This window comes from Polistes fuscatus, unplaced genomic scaffold, assembly GCF_010416935.1.
Source record: "Polistes fuscatus isolate 324 unplaced genomic scaffold, CU_Pfus_HIC Scaffold14, whole genome shotgun sequence".
In the NCBI taxonomy this organism is placed as follows: domain Eukaryota; kingdom Metazoa; phylum Arthropoda; class Insecta; order Hymenoptera; family Vespidae; genus Polistes; species Polistes fuscatus.
This window is the reverse complement of record NW_025113042.1, coordinates 1,897,682-1,914,142: the sequence shown is the minus strand read 5'-3', so window position 1 is coordinate 1,914,142 and position 16,461 is coordinate 1,897,682. Positions and strand designations below refer to the sequence as shown.

At 33.2% G+C, this 16,461-nt stretch overlaps 2 protein-coding genes across 18 annotated transcripts in view; both read right to left on the bottom strand.

Moving 5' to 3' along the window:
• LOC122514084 (potassium voltage-gated channel protein Shaker) overlaps nucleotides 1-5,259 on the bottom strand; it is a 172,705-nt gene extending 167,446 nt beyond the window's left edge. For 5 of the 16 annotated variants that reach the window (XR_006302935.1, XM_043630721.1, XM_043630726.1 and 2 more), the window contains exon 1: nucleotides 1,245-1,576. The gene's annotated coding sequence lies outside the window, so the exon portion shown is untranslated. The other 11 variants (XM_043630723.1, XM_043630720.1, XM_043630724.1 and 8 more) reach the window with 11 other exon arrangements.
• A 4,190-nt stretch (nucleotides 5,260-9,449) lies between these two features.
• On the bottom strand, nucleotides 9,450-15,496 carry LOC122514086 (U1 small nuclear ribonucleoprotein 70 kDa). 2 transcript variants are annotated; one of them, XM_043630742.1, is made up of 8 exons: nucleotides 15,152-15,496; nucleotides 14,596-14,778; nucleotides 14,420-14,482; nucleotides 14,127-14,208; nucleotides 11,022-11,265; nucleotides 10,393-10,739; nucleotides 9,742-9,910; nucleotides 9,450-9,651 (listed from the first exon to the last, which is right to left on the bottom strand). In XM_043630742.1, exons 1-7 carry the CDS (start codon nucleotides 15,293-15,295, stop codon nucleotides 9,747-9,749), a joined length of 1,227 nt encoding a protein of 408 aa, XP_043486677.1. In that variant the 5' UTR covers nucleotides 15,296-15,496; the 3' UTR covers nucleotides 9,450-9,651; nucleotides 9,742-9,746. The 2 variants fall into 2 exon arrangements, with proteins under 2 accessions (XP_043486677.1, XP_043486676.1); XM_043630741.1 differs by having other exon boundaries at nucleotides 9,548-9,910.
• Nucleotides 15,497-16,461: the final 965 nt, after the last annotated feature.

The window sequence follows — 16,461 nt, the reverse complement described above, 5'->3', positions numbered from 1 at the left end:
CACGAAATTAATCCGTTTCACTACGGCATTAAAAATAGTTCTGGGTCGACGTAAATCGATCTCCTTTGTCGAGGAGGAACGCACCGAGGAAAAAAAGTCAACGCTGAAGGGGAATTCTCGAAAATTCACGATTTTTATCGTAGATATTAAAAGAAAATTAGAAATAAAAAAACAAAAAAAAAAAAGCAAGAGTTTAAAAAATATTCTTTTTCTTTTTATTTTAAACATCCAAACGACGTATATTTTTATCCAATTCTATTTTTTTCTTCTAATATTTCCCCTTTACTCTTACTCTTACTCACTGTCACTTATATCATAACGAAAACAAAATAAGTTTAGCGAAGTAATCGAGAACTAATAAGATGAAACGCGGGTTTCCATTATAAACTGCAAACATTATAACATTATCACGTACGGTTTCTCATGATTAACGACGCGATAAATACAGTAATACACGAGAGTTTTACCCATAATATATAATACACCAACTACAAATGCAAATCCTCATTTTCAAATCTAGTCCTTTACTTAAGTACGAAGATTGAAATACTAAAAGGGAAACATAGACATAGACATAGACATAGAAGGAGACGGAGAACTCTGATCGACGAGAATGAAATTACTTTGATGACATATACTTCCTCGCTAAAACGTTCCCCCCGGTATAAACAGACACGTTAAATGATGAAACATGAGGAAGAGAAGAGGAAAAATAATAAATATAAAACGATACGAGAAAAAACACGCACAAATTACAATAATCGACTATTATAGAACAAATTTTATTACGCGTTTTTTCTCAATTGCATAATTGCATACTAATTAATCATTCAATGATCCATCTTCTCTCTCTCATTTTTTCCTTGAATTAATTTATTTATATTTTTACATATGTCGTATAATATAAAAAACATTTCACTACGTCCTCGCGCGTTAATTGAATAATTAAAGTATTAATAATAAAATAAAAAATAAATTAATCGATGAGACATTATTTTCATCTTCGTTTACGTTGAATTAATTTATTTCTAATTTGGGCATGAAATTTGAGAACAAAAAACATAAGTTCTTCCATTTTAAATTAATCAATGCACAAAAATTCGTTGTATTGTTTCGTTTCTAATTCGTTTGATTTAATATTTCTTTGTTATTTCAATCATTCCTCACACACACAAACACACACACACACACGCACGCATATATCAGACACGTATACTCTCTTTCTCTCTCTCTCTCTCTCTTACCTCTTAACTTCAGTAGATCAATGCACTCGTTGAAGCGAACTTTCACCGGTCATGCATGACGTGGCAAGGGGAGGAGAAGAGAGAAAACAGGTAAATTGTAGATATACGCACTGCACTATATTTTTACTTATTTCTTCCTCTTTATTTTCCTTTTTTAACTTCTTTATCCCAGCAACGAAAAACCAACAACAACAAGAGTCCAGGATTCCGAGCGTAATCCTTTAGATTTTAAAACCGGCACGATAACGACCTTCTCGTATGATACTAAGCACCAAAAAATGAAACAAATATTTCGTGGAAATTATCGTACGAATAAACGAACGAACGAACGAACGAACGATGAACAAACAAATTTTCCGATTTTCCAATCACCCCCCTCTTCTAAGTCTATTATCTTTCTCCTTGTTTTTCACATAGATACAATTCAATGTGATAACTCGAAGCAAAAGGATTCGATTTATTTAACTCCTCCTTTTGTTCGTTCGTGTAATTAAAAAAATCGGAAAAAGAAAGAACGAAAAAACGAAAAAGGATAACAGAACGAAGATAATAATTGGAAATAAATTAATTGGAAAAAGTAAAAGAAAAAAAGAAGAAAAGAAAGAAAGAAAGAAAGAAAAAACAAACACAAGGAAGACACGCAGGCAAGCAGGCAAGCAAGCAAGCAAGCAAGCAAGCAAGCAAGCAAGCAAGCAAGCGCAAGCACGCAGAGAAAACGCGTTTACATTCACTAAAACCTCGGCTATCGTCCCACTGACACACTTAATCTCGCATTCATACCAACCACCCCTTTTCAGTGATCCTCTTCGACCCCCTTTGAACGAGCGAAAGATTAGACCGTTCGTTGATGAACGAGGAAATGAAGAAGACGGATTTTTTATTTTAATAAATCAATGTAGATAGACAGATAGATAGATAGATAGATAGATAGATAAATAGTTGGATAGACAGATTGATAGATAAATAAATTGATAGATTGAACGTTAAAGGATCTTAGAAATTTCTAATGAAGTGACCACAACCACTGATGATCTTATCAAGAGGGTGAGAAGCCGCGTGTTTGGCAACGCTCGATCCAAACTCTACAGGTCGCCTTCTAACGGTTTACATCCACGAAATAACGATGTGAGATACGTTCCAAACATAGGATAGAGGAAAAATAGATTGAGAGAATAATTTGGAGAAAATAGAAATAATCGTGGGGGGGAGGGGAAAAGAAAGTGTGCCACGTGTTATCTCACGAAAAACAAAACAAAACTAAACAAAACAAATGAAAAAATAGAAAAGGAAATGGAAGAAAAGCAATTTCAATTTGAAGGAACGATGTTACGTTAATATCACGTACAAACGTTAAGTTCACCTCGGACAAGAGGAACTGGAGTGAACGAGAATGAGAAAAAGAGGAAGAAGTATAAGAAGAAATCTAAATAAGATCCTTAGCTAGTTATTTGATGTTTAACAAAAAAGAAAAAAGAAAGGAAGAAAAGAAACGAAAAGGGGGTGGAGGGGTGGCAGGCAAACTTATTCGTGAAAAGGTACACCATGAGATAAGTTGTCCTAGTCGTCGTATTGGTCGTAGCGATAGTCATCGTTGCAAGGTATCAACGACCTTGGGCTGAGTTCTTCTTACGGTTGGTGGTGCAGAAGAGAGGATGCATTTAAGTCGTGAAGAATATTAGATTCCTGTACCTTGTAATATAACACGGAACACGGAAAAGAAGAAAGGAAGAACGAAGACGCGAAAACGGAGACGACGAGATGGATGACACTGAACACGCACACACACACACACAACGTTTCTCTCTGGTAATATTACGATATGCATATGCACATATATATATACACACGTACATAAACGTATTTATGTATTATTTATGGATCCAAAAAAAAAAAAAATATATATATATATACATATACATATACACATAAAAATCCATCCACTTTTTCTTCCTTAAGAAATTTGCTTTGCTCCACGTTCGCAAAGTTAGTAGTTAAAAAAACGTTTCGAGGATGGAAGGACGCGACGCGAGGGATTCCGCAGGACGTTCTTGGTCAAGCAGGAGCGTCGAACCTGGACGTACCCATCGCTGACACCACGGCACGATGTCGGCCAATGGGATCGCGCGATCTCAGCCGCATTGGCGGTGCGTGAGAGAGATCGCGGGGTAAGAGAGGCAACACACGACGCCGCACGCCGTCTGCACCACCGAATGCACCCACCCACCTTTACCTCACCCCTTTGGAGCTCTATTCCCCCTCTTTCACCATCAACCACCACCTCCTCCTCCTCCTCCACCTCCACCTCCTTCCTTCTTCTCCTTCTCCACCTCTTCTTCTTCTTCTTCTCCTCCTCCTCCTCCTTCTCCTTTACCCTCTTCGTCCTCCTCCTCCTCCACCACCACCACCACCACCTCCTCCCCCTCTCACGAAAAAAAGGTCCGTCACCTGCACACGATCCTTCCTCCTTTCCAAATGATTTCTAATCACACCGATTATATTATTAGCATTCAAAACTTATCTAATTTCTTTTCCTCCACGCCTTTCTTTCTCTCTTTCTTTCTCTCTTTCTTTCTCTCTCTCTCTCTCTCTTTCTTTTCTTTCTCTTCTTCGGAAAAACCAACTCGATGATTTCCTTCCCTCTCGGTTATCAATACGAGAGAAGGAAGAAAAATAAGAAAATTTGTATAAATCAAATGAAATGAAATGAAATGAAAAGGGAAGACGAGAAGCCCTTGTGTCTACGCTCGCTTCGACACTTTTAGAGGATTCGATCGTATTCCGACCGGTCCTCGAGGTCAACGCGGCCTAACCGTAAGCACACGTTTGTTTCACCTTTACTACGAAAACGGGAGAGGAGAGAGAAAAAGAAAAAGAAAAAGAAAGACAAAAAAAAAGAGAAAGAGAAAGAGAAAGAGAGAGAAATAGAAATAGAAAGAAAGATTGATAGAGAAAAAGAGAAGTAGAAAATTAGAAAGAAAGAAAGAAAGAAAGAAAGAGAGAAAGAGAAAGAAGGAAAGAGAGAAAGAGAAAAAGAAAAGAGAGAGAGAGAAAAGTAGATAGATGATCGACGATAGTGATCATTCACTCATTTCATACATTCACTTTCTTTCTTTCTTTCTTTCTTCCTTGTTTTCTCTCTTTACATTCGTGTTAAATCTCGATGGACATGTTGAAATAAATAAAAAAAGCGAAAGTAGAAAAAGAACAGGTATAACAAGAATAAAAAAAGAGAGAAAGATTTAAGAAGAAGAAATTCGTGCTTGTATGCGTGCGTGCGTGCGTGCGTGCATGCGTGCATGCGTGCATGCGTGCGTGCGTGCCTTGGGGAGGACGCTGATGCCTACGAGTCCTTGTCACGATTATTGTTGTTGTTGTAGTAGTTGATAGTTGTTGTTATTTGTTGTTGCTGTTGTTCTTGTGGTTCTGCTTGTTTTTTGTTGCGGTTGTTACTATAATTTCGTCGTCCTGGGTGATCGTAGTAATAGTAATAGTAATAGTAATAGTAATAGTAGCAGTTAGTAATAGTATTTAGCAGTAAAGAAGAATAATTGTCATGAGTGTGTTGACACCGATTATTATTATATTTTTTTGTTTGTTTTTTATGATCGAGCAGTGACAGTAATAATAGTACTAATAATAATAGTAGCAGTAGCAGTAGTAGTAGTAGTAGTAGTAGTAGTAGTAGTAGTAGTAGTAGTAGCAGAAGAAAAATAAGAATAAGAAGAAGAAGAAGAAGAAGAAGAATAAGAAGAAGTAATAATTGTTGTAGTAGATAGTAATAGATGTAGTGATAGTAGCAAAAGTAGAAGAATTAGAAGAAGAAAAAGTAGAAGAAATAGAAGTAGAAGAAGAAGAAGAAGAAGAAGAAAAAGAAGAAGAAGAAGAAGAAGGGGGTCGGGTGTAATGGAAAAAGGCACCCCGACTGAAAGAAAAGCGGGCGGCCACGAGACTCCCGCGCGGAGCCCAACGTTTCGCCTCACTGCCGGGCTCACTGCAGGCTCTGACGCACCAAGCTTGCCTCCTCCACCACCTCCATACCAACCTCATCCTCCTCTCTCATCCTCTTCCTCCTCTATTCCTCCACCTCCAACCCCTGGCAACCACCTCTCTTACTCTCTCTCTCTCTATCTCTCTCTTTCCCTTCGCTTACAACCTACCATCTACCTGTGTATACACCACACTGTTCCCTCAGTTTGCCTCTTCCTCTTACCCCCACTACCTACCCCATACCTCCCGCTCTCACCCTCAGCTACCCTTTCTTCTACCACGGTACTCGGTTTCGCGCGCACATAGTCGCATATACTCGTTCGAAAGAGAGAGATGGACTATTCGACACACCTGCGCCCTATCCACCACCGAGTATTCCATCTCTCTCTAAATCCTCCCTCCCTCACTCTCTCTCTCTCTCTTTCTTTCTTTCTTTCTTTCTTTCTCCCTACCCCTATCTAAAACCACCCTTCTGCCTTACTCCCACCTTATTCCCTCTTCCTTCTTACACATTCTCTCTCTCTCTCCCTCTCTCTCTCTCTCTTTTTCTTTTTTCTTTCTTTCTCTTTCTCTATCATACAACTCCACGCTGCTTCCACGTCGTTGATTTCACGATATCCAGCTAAGTCTATCTATCTCTTTCTCTCTTTTTCTCTCTTTCTCTATCCCTCACACATCGAAACCGATCCCCAGCGCTAATAATTGAGCACCTTGCGGATCAGAGACTCGGAACTAGTCGAGAAAGTCGAGCTTATTTGCTTTGATAACTTAAATCATTATTTTTTACAAGTGTATGTATACATATACGTGTACGTGTGTCTTATTCTTACTTTATTTCCCTTATGTTCCTTCTTCCTTTTGAGATAAGGAATAAAATCCGTGCTATTATGTCATTACAGGTACGGATATAGCTTTTATAAGCATGTTTGATTGCTCCAACGTAAAAAAAAAAGAAATTTATTAGGGAAGACCGTTAGCCTTTTTTCTAAATTTTTTTCTTTCTCTCTTTCTATCTCTCTCCCTCTCTCTCTCTCTCTCTCTTTTACACTCTCAACGATCGATTCACCTTTTATTACTCTAACGCAAACCCTCAATTTATGTGAAACTTTATCGGATCGTATATATTTTTTTGAAAAAGTCATTCTACACAACGTGTACAGAAATCGATCATTTTCTTTAAAAAGAAAGAAAAAAAAAAATAAATATATATATCCCATGCAAAAACACACGAGTATATATATGTATGTATGTATGTATGTATGTGTATACGTATGGATATGTATGTGTAATACGTGTGCCATGTATTATATGCAAATTTTCTTATAAAGTATATACATAGGACTATAAAGCCAACGAGAATATTACAAAGTGATATAAGTTTTCTGTTCGTTCGCTTTTGAACCGTAACAAAAACGCGATGTTTAATATTAAATATCCTAAATGCATTCACACGTTCTCTTTCTTTCTGATCCTCCCTTTTTTTTCTATACAAAAAGAAAACATCGTATTTAATTTGCACTGCAGGACGTATGAAATAATTGTCATTTTTATTTTCTTTCCTTACTTATTTATTTATTTATTTTTTTTACCAAAACACAGAAACTTCGTTGAACATCCTGCAGATTTGATTATAATTAATCGCATTTGCGTGATTTACCGTATTCTTTAAGCATCTCATTGAATTTGTATATTTGGAGGGGGTAGAATAATATAATAAAAATATAGAAAAAAAAAAAAGAGCTTTTAATTTTCTTCCCAGAAAGAGAGAGAGAGAGAGAATTGAATTTTTAATAAACCGTGAAAAACTATGTTTTTTCTATGAAATAGAGTACGCGATGTAAAAAATAAATATATACACGTTGATTCAAAAACATGTGTGTACGTATGCACCTATACATATGTGTTGTTAATGTATATTTTAGGTTTCATGAGATTTACTGTACAAACGTTGAGAAAATAAAAATAGAATAGAATGAAATAAAACTAAAATAAGGAAAATAAAATAAAATAGACCGAAAAAGAAAAAAAAAATAACACAAAAAAGTCGTGAAACTACGATGCGGCATAAAATTGTAATGCGGAGGCAGACAGCAGCTCTTCGTTACTAAAACATCCGCAACTTTAACTTTCCGTTCGCGGCTACTGCCAACGAGTACAGAACAAGAAAAGAAAAAAACGAAAACGAAACGATGCTTTTTTAACTCGGTCGAAAGAATAATGAAACATTACGTAAGTACAAGCTAGGCTGCTTGTTAACACATCGAAACGAACCCCCTGCATATACATCCAAAATGCGATACTCATAATGAATTATTCGAATACTCCTTTTCAAATTTCGCGCGTAAATTCGATTTAAAAAATTTAAAAAAAAAAGAAAAAATATTAAAATAAAATACATAATTGATTATAATGAAATCATACAAAAATAACATAGAATATTATATTAATCCTAACTTATCTCTAATTTTTCTCTAGTATATATATATGTCTTCAGTAAACGTGATAATATGTTAATAAATTATATCTTACCGCTGAGAGAAGAAAAATGTAACCTGGTGTAAAACTGAGATTATTTCTAATTAGCTTATAACGGAGATCTCTATAAAAAAATTGTACCAATAATATTTATTGAAAAAAAAAAAAAAAAAACATAAAAGAAGAATATTTCGTTCAAATGCATATACGTAAAATACTTACCCCACACTTCTTACAAATACAATGGTATAATTTTTATAAATTTTCCGATGTTTTCGTCGCTTACATAGTTCTTTAGGATTTCTTTTTTGTTTTTACATTTTAAACAAACGGACGACATTAAAAAATATCGCACGATTATCTTTACTATTGTTATTACTATATTTATTAACCAAATTAAAGAATCACTTTCTTACGATTATACTGCATTTTATTTTTCCCGATCTAAAGTATCCTTTACTGTGTCACGTTAAATATTATTCGAAAACGAAAGTGCGATACAGGAAACGGTCAAACCGGAAAAACATTCAAAAATCGTTGTGCTCCCAATTCGTGCAATTTACGAACTCATAAAAAGACTATTTCGATTCAAAAATGAGTTTACCAATCGTTCCAAAAAAATTATAATTTCGATTAAAGGGTAAACGCAATATAACGCGTTCGTCTTCTTTTTGCTATTTTTAAAAATGCAATTAAATAACAAAATGTTTCTTTTCTTTTGTTTTTTCTTGTACGCAGAAAAATTCAAATTTGTTGTTAAATAACTAACGTAGTTAGTCGAACACTTACAAATAAAATGGCGTTGGGGCTAAATTTGAATCGTACGAAAAAACAGTATTTTCCTAATTACTTTTCCTCGCACACATCTAATGATATTTAAAATACAATTAAACAGTCTACTGATTCCAAAAAAAATCTTATCTCGTTTACATAATTCTTTCTATCTGACAAATCAAACGCTTTCCATCCAGGCCACGTAGGTCACCGATGGCCGATGATACTCATGCATTTCTATGACCAACAGAGATTACTTGGCCTAAATGGAAACTTTAACAAAAGATGCTTTACGTTTAACATTGTTAACAATTGATCTATTTCCATAATTTTTTGTTTTTTTCTTTTAATTTTAAATATATAATAAACATAAGAAATATAAAATAAAAGATATTTGAACTAAATAGAAGAAAAAAAAAAGAAATTAACGTTTTTAAACCTTAGGAATTACCATTGATATTTTTTTAAATATCTAACAGATGAATTATATCCTTTATTTTATTAGAATATATATACATATATGTATATACTCATACATATATTCATATACATATACAAAAATATATATACATATATTATATATATACATATATATATAAAGATACATATATACGCATATATATATGAATATACTTATACATGTACACATATATATAAATATACATGCAGCAGCAATTACTATGAAGAAATTCATTTTTATATACTCCTTATTATGTATGTACAAATTACAGCGAGTGACAGTATTTTTTTTTTTCCTTTTTTTTATTCGTGGTAGCAATAAAATTGAAAACGTTTACGAACTTCTGGGTGTTTGCGTATGTGTGGGTGTGTGTGTGAATATATTCCATATTGCGAGGTTGTTTTCAACTGCTAGAATATCGTATTTTTAAATAACACATTCGAATTTATAAAAATTTTCTATATGGAAATTTTACCTTTTTTCGTTCAAAACCAATCGACGAAAAATTATATATGGGTATAAATATGTATAATATTCTAAATTAATTAAATTACCAAGGAACGGATGGATGGATGGCGGCTAATTTATAAACTTAGATCAAAGCTGCTTACCTTGCAATATGCCAAATAGAATAATCTGCTCATTAAAATTTTTCCATTCCGCTATACAATTCTCGTTGTAAGTCAAATGCGGTAATTTACAGCATTTATGCTAATAACAATAAGGAAATACAATATGAACATTATTGATGGTTGCATCGATTCGTCGCGGGCTGAGAGAAAACGTCATAAGGCATATTACTGAGATCAATAATCTTGTACAGAGTCGTAATTATTGTATGGGGGTGGATCAGGGCGACCTTCGGGAATTCTATATTTTTCTTCGACTTCTTGATCGTTATCGTCTTCATACTTGACTGCGGTGAAATATGATCCTGACGTTGAGAACGTGTTACTATAATCGGGATAATCTGAAAATATTTCCCATCATTAACACAATTTATATTTTTTAAATCATTAATATACGCCCCAATGGGGGTATCCAGAAAAAGACTATATATTACATTTCAACAAAATCGAATATACAAATTATGTAAGTGTTGCAGTTAATAAAATAAATATTACTTTCTCATTATTAAATTATTTTTCAAAGCGAAATCAAGATGTATGGTACATTTTAATTGCTACAAGTGTGCAATGAATTGTTTTTAACCCTTTCGTTACTAGCGACCATTAAACGAGTTCTCCACGCAAAATCTCTGTATGAACAACCGAACCGGTTGTTTTGTCGTCGTAAAGATACGTATATACGAGCGAATTTATATGGAACGATATTAATTTTGTTAAATGTAACATACGCATTTCTTCAAGATACTTATTCATATAACACTTATATTGAAATTATTTTTATATAATATATAAATAATATATAAAGTTGCGTGTGTGTGTATACCATCTAAAGGTTCTTCTTTAATACGAATTTCCTTGGTATCCTCATCCTGTCGATCACCACGATCTTTTCTATCCCTGCGTTCACGTTCTCTGTCTCTCTTATTTCTCTTCCTGTCCCTATCGCGATCGCGATCACGATCGTTACTCCTCTTACGATCTCGATCACGATCACGTTCACGATCACGATCTCTTCTATCGCGTGGTCGTTCGTCCCTTTGGATTTCCTCTATATCAGGATCTGGTAAACGATCTCGACTACGTCTACGTTTTCGGTCGCGTGACCTACTCCTTGATCTTCTTTTACGATCGCGTGACCTTCTACGTTCTCTGTCTAAACGATCACGATCCCTACAAACAAACAAAAAGTAATTAAAAATATAATTTACGATTCTTTTTACATTTTTCATTATTTGGCCAATATTTTAGCAAATAAATGATCAATGCTTATAAACATTTCTTTCAATATACGTAATTTGTCTATTTTTTAAACAAATGATCAATATTTACAACATTTGGGTTGTATGCTGATAAGAAGGTACACACTGTAAATACTGATTAAATAAATGGCAGTCTTTTTTACACACTAATGTGATTTAATTTAATTATATTTAATTGTAAAAATTTATTTACCTATCCCTGTCCATCCCTCGTCCAGAAGTTTCCCTCTCTCGCTCGAGACGATATCTTTCTCTTTCTCTTTCATTATCTTCCCTACCGGAGTGTTTAATATTCACATCGGGTCCACCTCTGCGAGTACCACCTAGACCACCACCAAGTCGTCGAGGGAGCCACCCTTTTACTGTTCTTGCACGCTCCACGTCAACCAACACTCTGCGACCATCTATTTTCTTACCATCGGCATGCTTATACGCAGCTAAAAGTATCATTACAAAATTACAATCTAATCAGGATCACTTAACTACTACGCGTTTATGCTATTATGAGTTCTCTTTTAATATCTGAGAACCACTTCGAAAGAAGGTAAAGGATTTTATTAAGGAAATTTTTTAATGTTATATATATTTATTATTTTTTTTCTTTTTGCACAATCGAATGCACCTTTTAATATATGATAGAATGTTTACTTTATTTTTTCTTTTTTTTTTTCTTTTCTTTTACGTTTCTTTTTAATTCAATTGAAGAAATTAATCAAATCTTTTCTATAGTTCAAAAACTACATTAATGGATGGGCTAAAGAAATAAAGAATATGACAGAGAAGCAATTAGTGACTCGATTCTCTAATGTAGATAATTTGTTTGTTTCTTATTTTTTTTTTTCTTTATTTTTTTTTTTTTCACTCTCTCACACTATTTTACTCGACCATTTTGGGTAACGATGCGAGTTAGAATTGCTATGCGGCAACCTGGATAATTGGTTAAAGTATCTACATATGCATTGTGTTTGTAATTTCCTTACAACGAAGTCATCCAAACCAGTGAGTAGTATAAAATATCCTATTTTTATGCATGATACGAATAATAAGGTATCTGCATGCTTTATCCCTGATTATGTGCTTCTTATTTGTAACGTCCACTATTCTATAAAGTAAAATTAGAAAGTATATACCTTTAATCAAATATTCCAATATTCCTTTCTATTTTTTTTTAAAGCACAAACTCCTTGTACTACGCCTTATACTTCTTTTACGAAAAAGACGAAACAGTACAGAAAGTTAGTGTGCATTAATAAACTGTTGTTACTTGTTACATTTATTGCAATTAATAAGATATGATAAATTAAGGTACTACGATCTTATCTTACTGTATAAAATTACAATTGTACGTTACTACGTTGGGGCACAGTAATCAGCGATGAGGTATGCAGACTTTGAAGTACCTTAAATACTACAATGTTTTAATTCCAAAAAGTATAGCAAATACAAAAAATACCTACCGCGGCTACTTACGTACGGAAGTTAACACAAAGCTTAGAAGTACTTTTAATCAGTGAATCGAACTTGTAAGAGACTCGCGAGAGTAGGCCAGCGCGTACGCTATTCATTGGGAAGGTGCCCAGTCTTCGTATGTTCGTTCAATCTCCAAAGAAGTTTTACTTTGCATTTACCTGGTGCGCTTTTATATTTTTTTTTTATTTTTTTTTTCTTTTTTTTTTTTTTTTTTACTTACAACCAAACCGTGCGCAATTCATATATACTCAATAACTTTATAACTTTGTTACGTAAAATGTTATACTGAACTCTAATAGTAGATATTGTTAACTTTTAATGATTACGTGAAACGCGGAAAAGATAGATCAATTCCACTTTCATAATAAGAATTCCGAAATTGAAAGCAAGGGAAAGATTATCTGCATGCTAAATCATATTATGCAGACTTTTAGATATCGTGTTTACAGAGCAAAGAATGATGATATATATATATCGCAAGATAAATTAGTATTCTAAATCGAAATTGATATGTTTCAGGACTTAAGCACATACAAAATATATATATACTAAAAAATAATAATTCATATCTTTCGTGAACTTTTTATCATTTTGATCGATAAGAATTTTGACTAAGATCAAATATTTTTTTTTTTTAGTAGAAAGAATAAAAAATAGCACCCTAATAACAATAATAATAATTATAATAATAATAATAATAACGATAATTATAATAATAATAAGAATAATAATAATGATAATAATAATAATAATAATAATAATAATAATAACAATAATAATAGTCCACTAATCTGCATTATGAATATTCTACTAAACCTATGAAAAATTTCAAACTGCTTTTCTCGGAGAGGATCTCTATAATGAATGCTCTACCCTTGCTTAATATCGAACATTTGAATAAAACCATTAACGTTTTTACTTTCAAGTAATGACACACCTATGATTATATGCATAATGGTAATTAATTTCATTGAATATTATTAACGCGTTGCCTAATGACGATATTGGACTAATTTGAATGACTCCTAAAATTTTAGTATATTTGAGTTTGAAAACGCGTTAGAATTTCATACGAATGTAACAAGAAAATGTCTAGTCGACGAAGACCGAAACATGTATGTATGTATGTGTAATAATATAATAATAACAATAACGTGACTGTTCACCGCCCGTGTCCCTGAACCTTTTCCCTAGAAGCCCACCAATCAATTTCAATGTAGAATGCTAACTTTACGCGTACTCTTCAAAATAAAACCATAAACCATAAATAAATCTGTCAAACAAACAAGATAGACACCTGCTTTCTGCGAACACTTTAAGAGTGTGGGCAACATTGAGCTCTCATCCGATTAGATAAAAATTGAATCAAATTGAGATTTTAATTAAACAAACCGCTGAAGAGAAATGTAGGGTAAGCATAGATGCTAACAAACTTTGTTGTATGTTGGATCTTACCACACATACAAACCTATCATATCAGGCAGGTTCAGGGATTTTGCATGGAATAGTGAACGGCACTAGTTGCCGGCAGCGGCCACCACGCTGTACCAAGAACAAGATAAAAACTGCATTAATCAAGACAGCCAATAATCTCTTTTTCATTTCAATCGTTTACCATATTTTTATGTATTTAGAAAATGGTATTCCTGCATGGATGTATCGTGGGACCCCCCCACAACCTTCAGGTTAAGTACCAATGAAAATGGGTAGCCTAACTATAGCCCTGCCCCACTATATCTAGCTGGAAGTGATACTAAGAAATGTGAGATTCCATACTATGGACTCACGGAGGCTTTTAAGAAAATTATATTTCTGGGCTGTTACTTACAGTGCATGTCTCTTTCGTGCTCATACTCAATGAAGGCATATCCTCTAGGTTTGCCATTTATTGTATTATGAATTACCACAATCTAAAAATAATTAACAATATAGAGAAAATAATTTCAATTAAATTTACAAAATGTCAACTGCCATGCAAATTTTACTGTAGATATCATGGTTCCAAGATAAGATATAAAACAATATATGTTGTTATATTACTTATCCTTTTATGGGTTTGAGGAACTTTAAAACTAATCAGTATGGCAGTCAACGTGTTATCTTATATATATTTGATTATACCTTTTTTACCGGTCCATAGACTTCGAACTCCCTCCTAAGCTTGGATTCCGATGTATCATAATTCTAAAACAATATGCTTACGTTAAGAATATATCATAAAATATCTAACACGCTTAACTCAAAAAATGTTATATCCAATCATATTCGATGCTAAGACTATTGAAATAAATACGTACTATTCTTGCTACAAATAAGGTTTTAAAAGGATCTGCAGTCACATTGGGTATACCAGCAGGATCCCAAACAGCAATTTCTTGTTCTAATTTATAAGCAACTTGTTCAGCGCGTTCTCTTCTTCTACGCTCCAATCTTTCTTCTCGAGTTTCCACGCGTACAGGTGGTGGAGTATCCTTGGGATCCTTTTATAAATTTATAAAATGGATAAATTAAAAAAATAATATTTGCAAGAAGAAAGAATTTACTGACGTATTGTGTCACTACTAAATACATAATATACATTCTCTATGGTTAATAAAATTTGAAATGCATCCAATCGCTCTTACATAACGCATTAAAAATGAAAACAAGAAAAAAGATCACTCTCACACATATGCATTCATTTCAAATCGCACTTGAAAACCATACACAAGAAAGTTTTAAGAAATGTATCCAATTATTTGAGGTTTAAAAGGCCTAATTAAAAACAATATCCGTTTGATACGAAAAAAAAAGGAAAAAAACATACGTCAAAAATATTAACGTCATTAATGAATGTAAGAAAATAAAATTTACCTCAAAATATTTAAGAAATGTCCCAACGCCAATATATCCTCCATTCTTCTTTTCGTGTGGGAGCTTGCTGGCCGGTGGCAAATAAGGTATAGGTTCGCGCGGAGCAAATAATGCAAGTAAATTAGGTGGTAAAAATTGCGTCATTTTGTTTAATATTACACAATAATGCAACCAATTTTAATTATCTCGCTTAGATTAATTAAAAAGAACACAGGAACAACTGCATCTTTAGTCACTACACTCCTTAAAATGGCGTCGAAGTTACAACCGGTATGCCATAACCACATAACCGACAAGACTATCTACAAGCCACAATAGAAAGAAACATTTATCGAAAAGAACTTTTACAATACGGTACACGTTTACCGACATATGTTTACTATTCCTACCGCTAGATGGCACTACCTTATTATTGATTTCTATGATTCACCAATTATATTCGTCTAGGTTGAATCTGATTGGTTGTTTACCAGTATCGAAATTTGAATATATTTTTATAATATCCTTTATTAAAAATTGTATTCGATATATTTCTTTGACACATACAATTTTAACTAATTTACTTAAATATAATATTGCAAGAAACGTTGTACGAATAGGAAATCAAAGAATACAGAAGTACATAAAAGGTAACAAGTTCTCCTTTCTTATCCACCTAGTTTCATTTTTGTTACTACCGAGACCACCAGAGGGCAATAGTATGTACTTAAGGCGATATAAGAATAAAGTATTCTTTGATAGTATATGATAGTATATGAAATATTCTTTGACAGTATATATAGTATAGTTTTATTGTAATAGAATTTTAAATAATTATATTTAATTTTTAGTGTATAAACATGTGTGTGCCTTCAGAAATGCATTTATACATATATTTTTAAAAATTAGTCATTTAAACAAAAATGTATGTCGAAAAAATTTATGTTTCCTGTGTTTGACGAATATTTTCACTTTTATGTCATTATTTCAACACTCCTGTACAGTGATGATTTCGAGGTTAAAATTTTCCTGTAATGTAAGTAGAGTGCATTAGAATATTAAAATAATTGTTAATTAATCAATGGAAGTGTCTATTATTATTTATAAGCTTTACATTGTTAGCATTGTCGGGGGGGGGGGTTGGCTCCTCCGCCAGGTAATGTGAATAATACGTGATCCACCAACTTTTCTTTGCTATTTTATGAACGTTTGCAAATCGATTTATAACTCGATAAGGTACTCTACGCGTAGACAAAAGAATGTACTTTAATTTAATATAAGAGTCATTAAAATCTATTCACTCTGAGTATAAAAAATATTTACCCAAACTT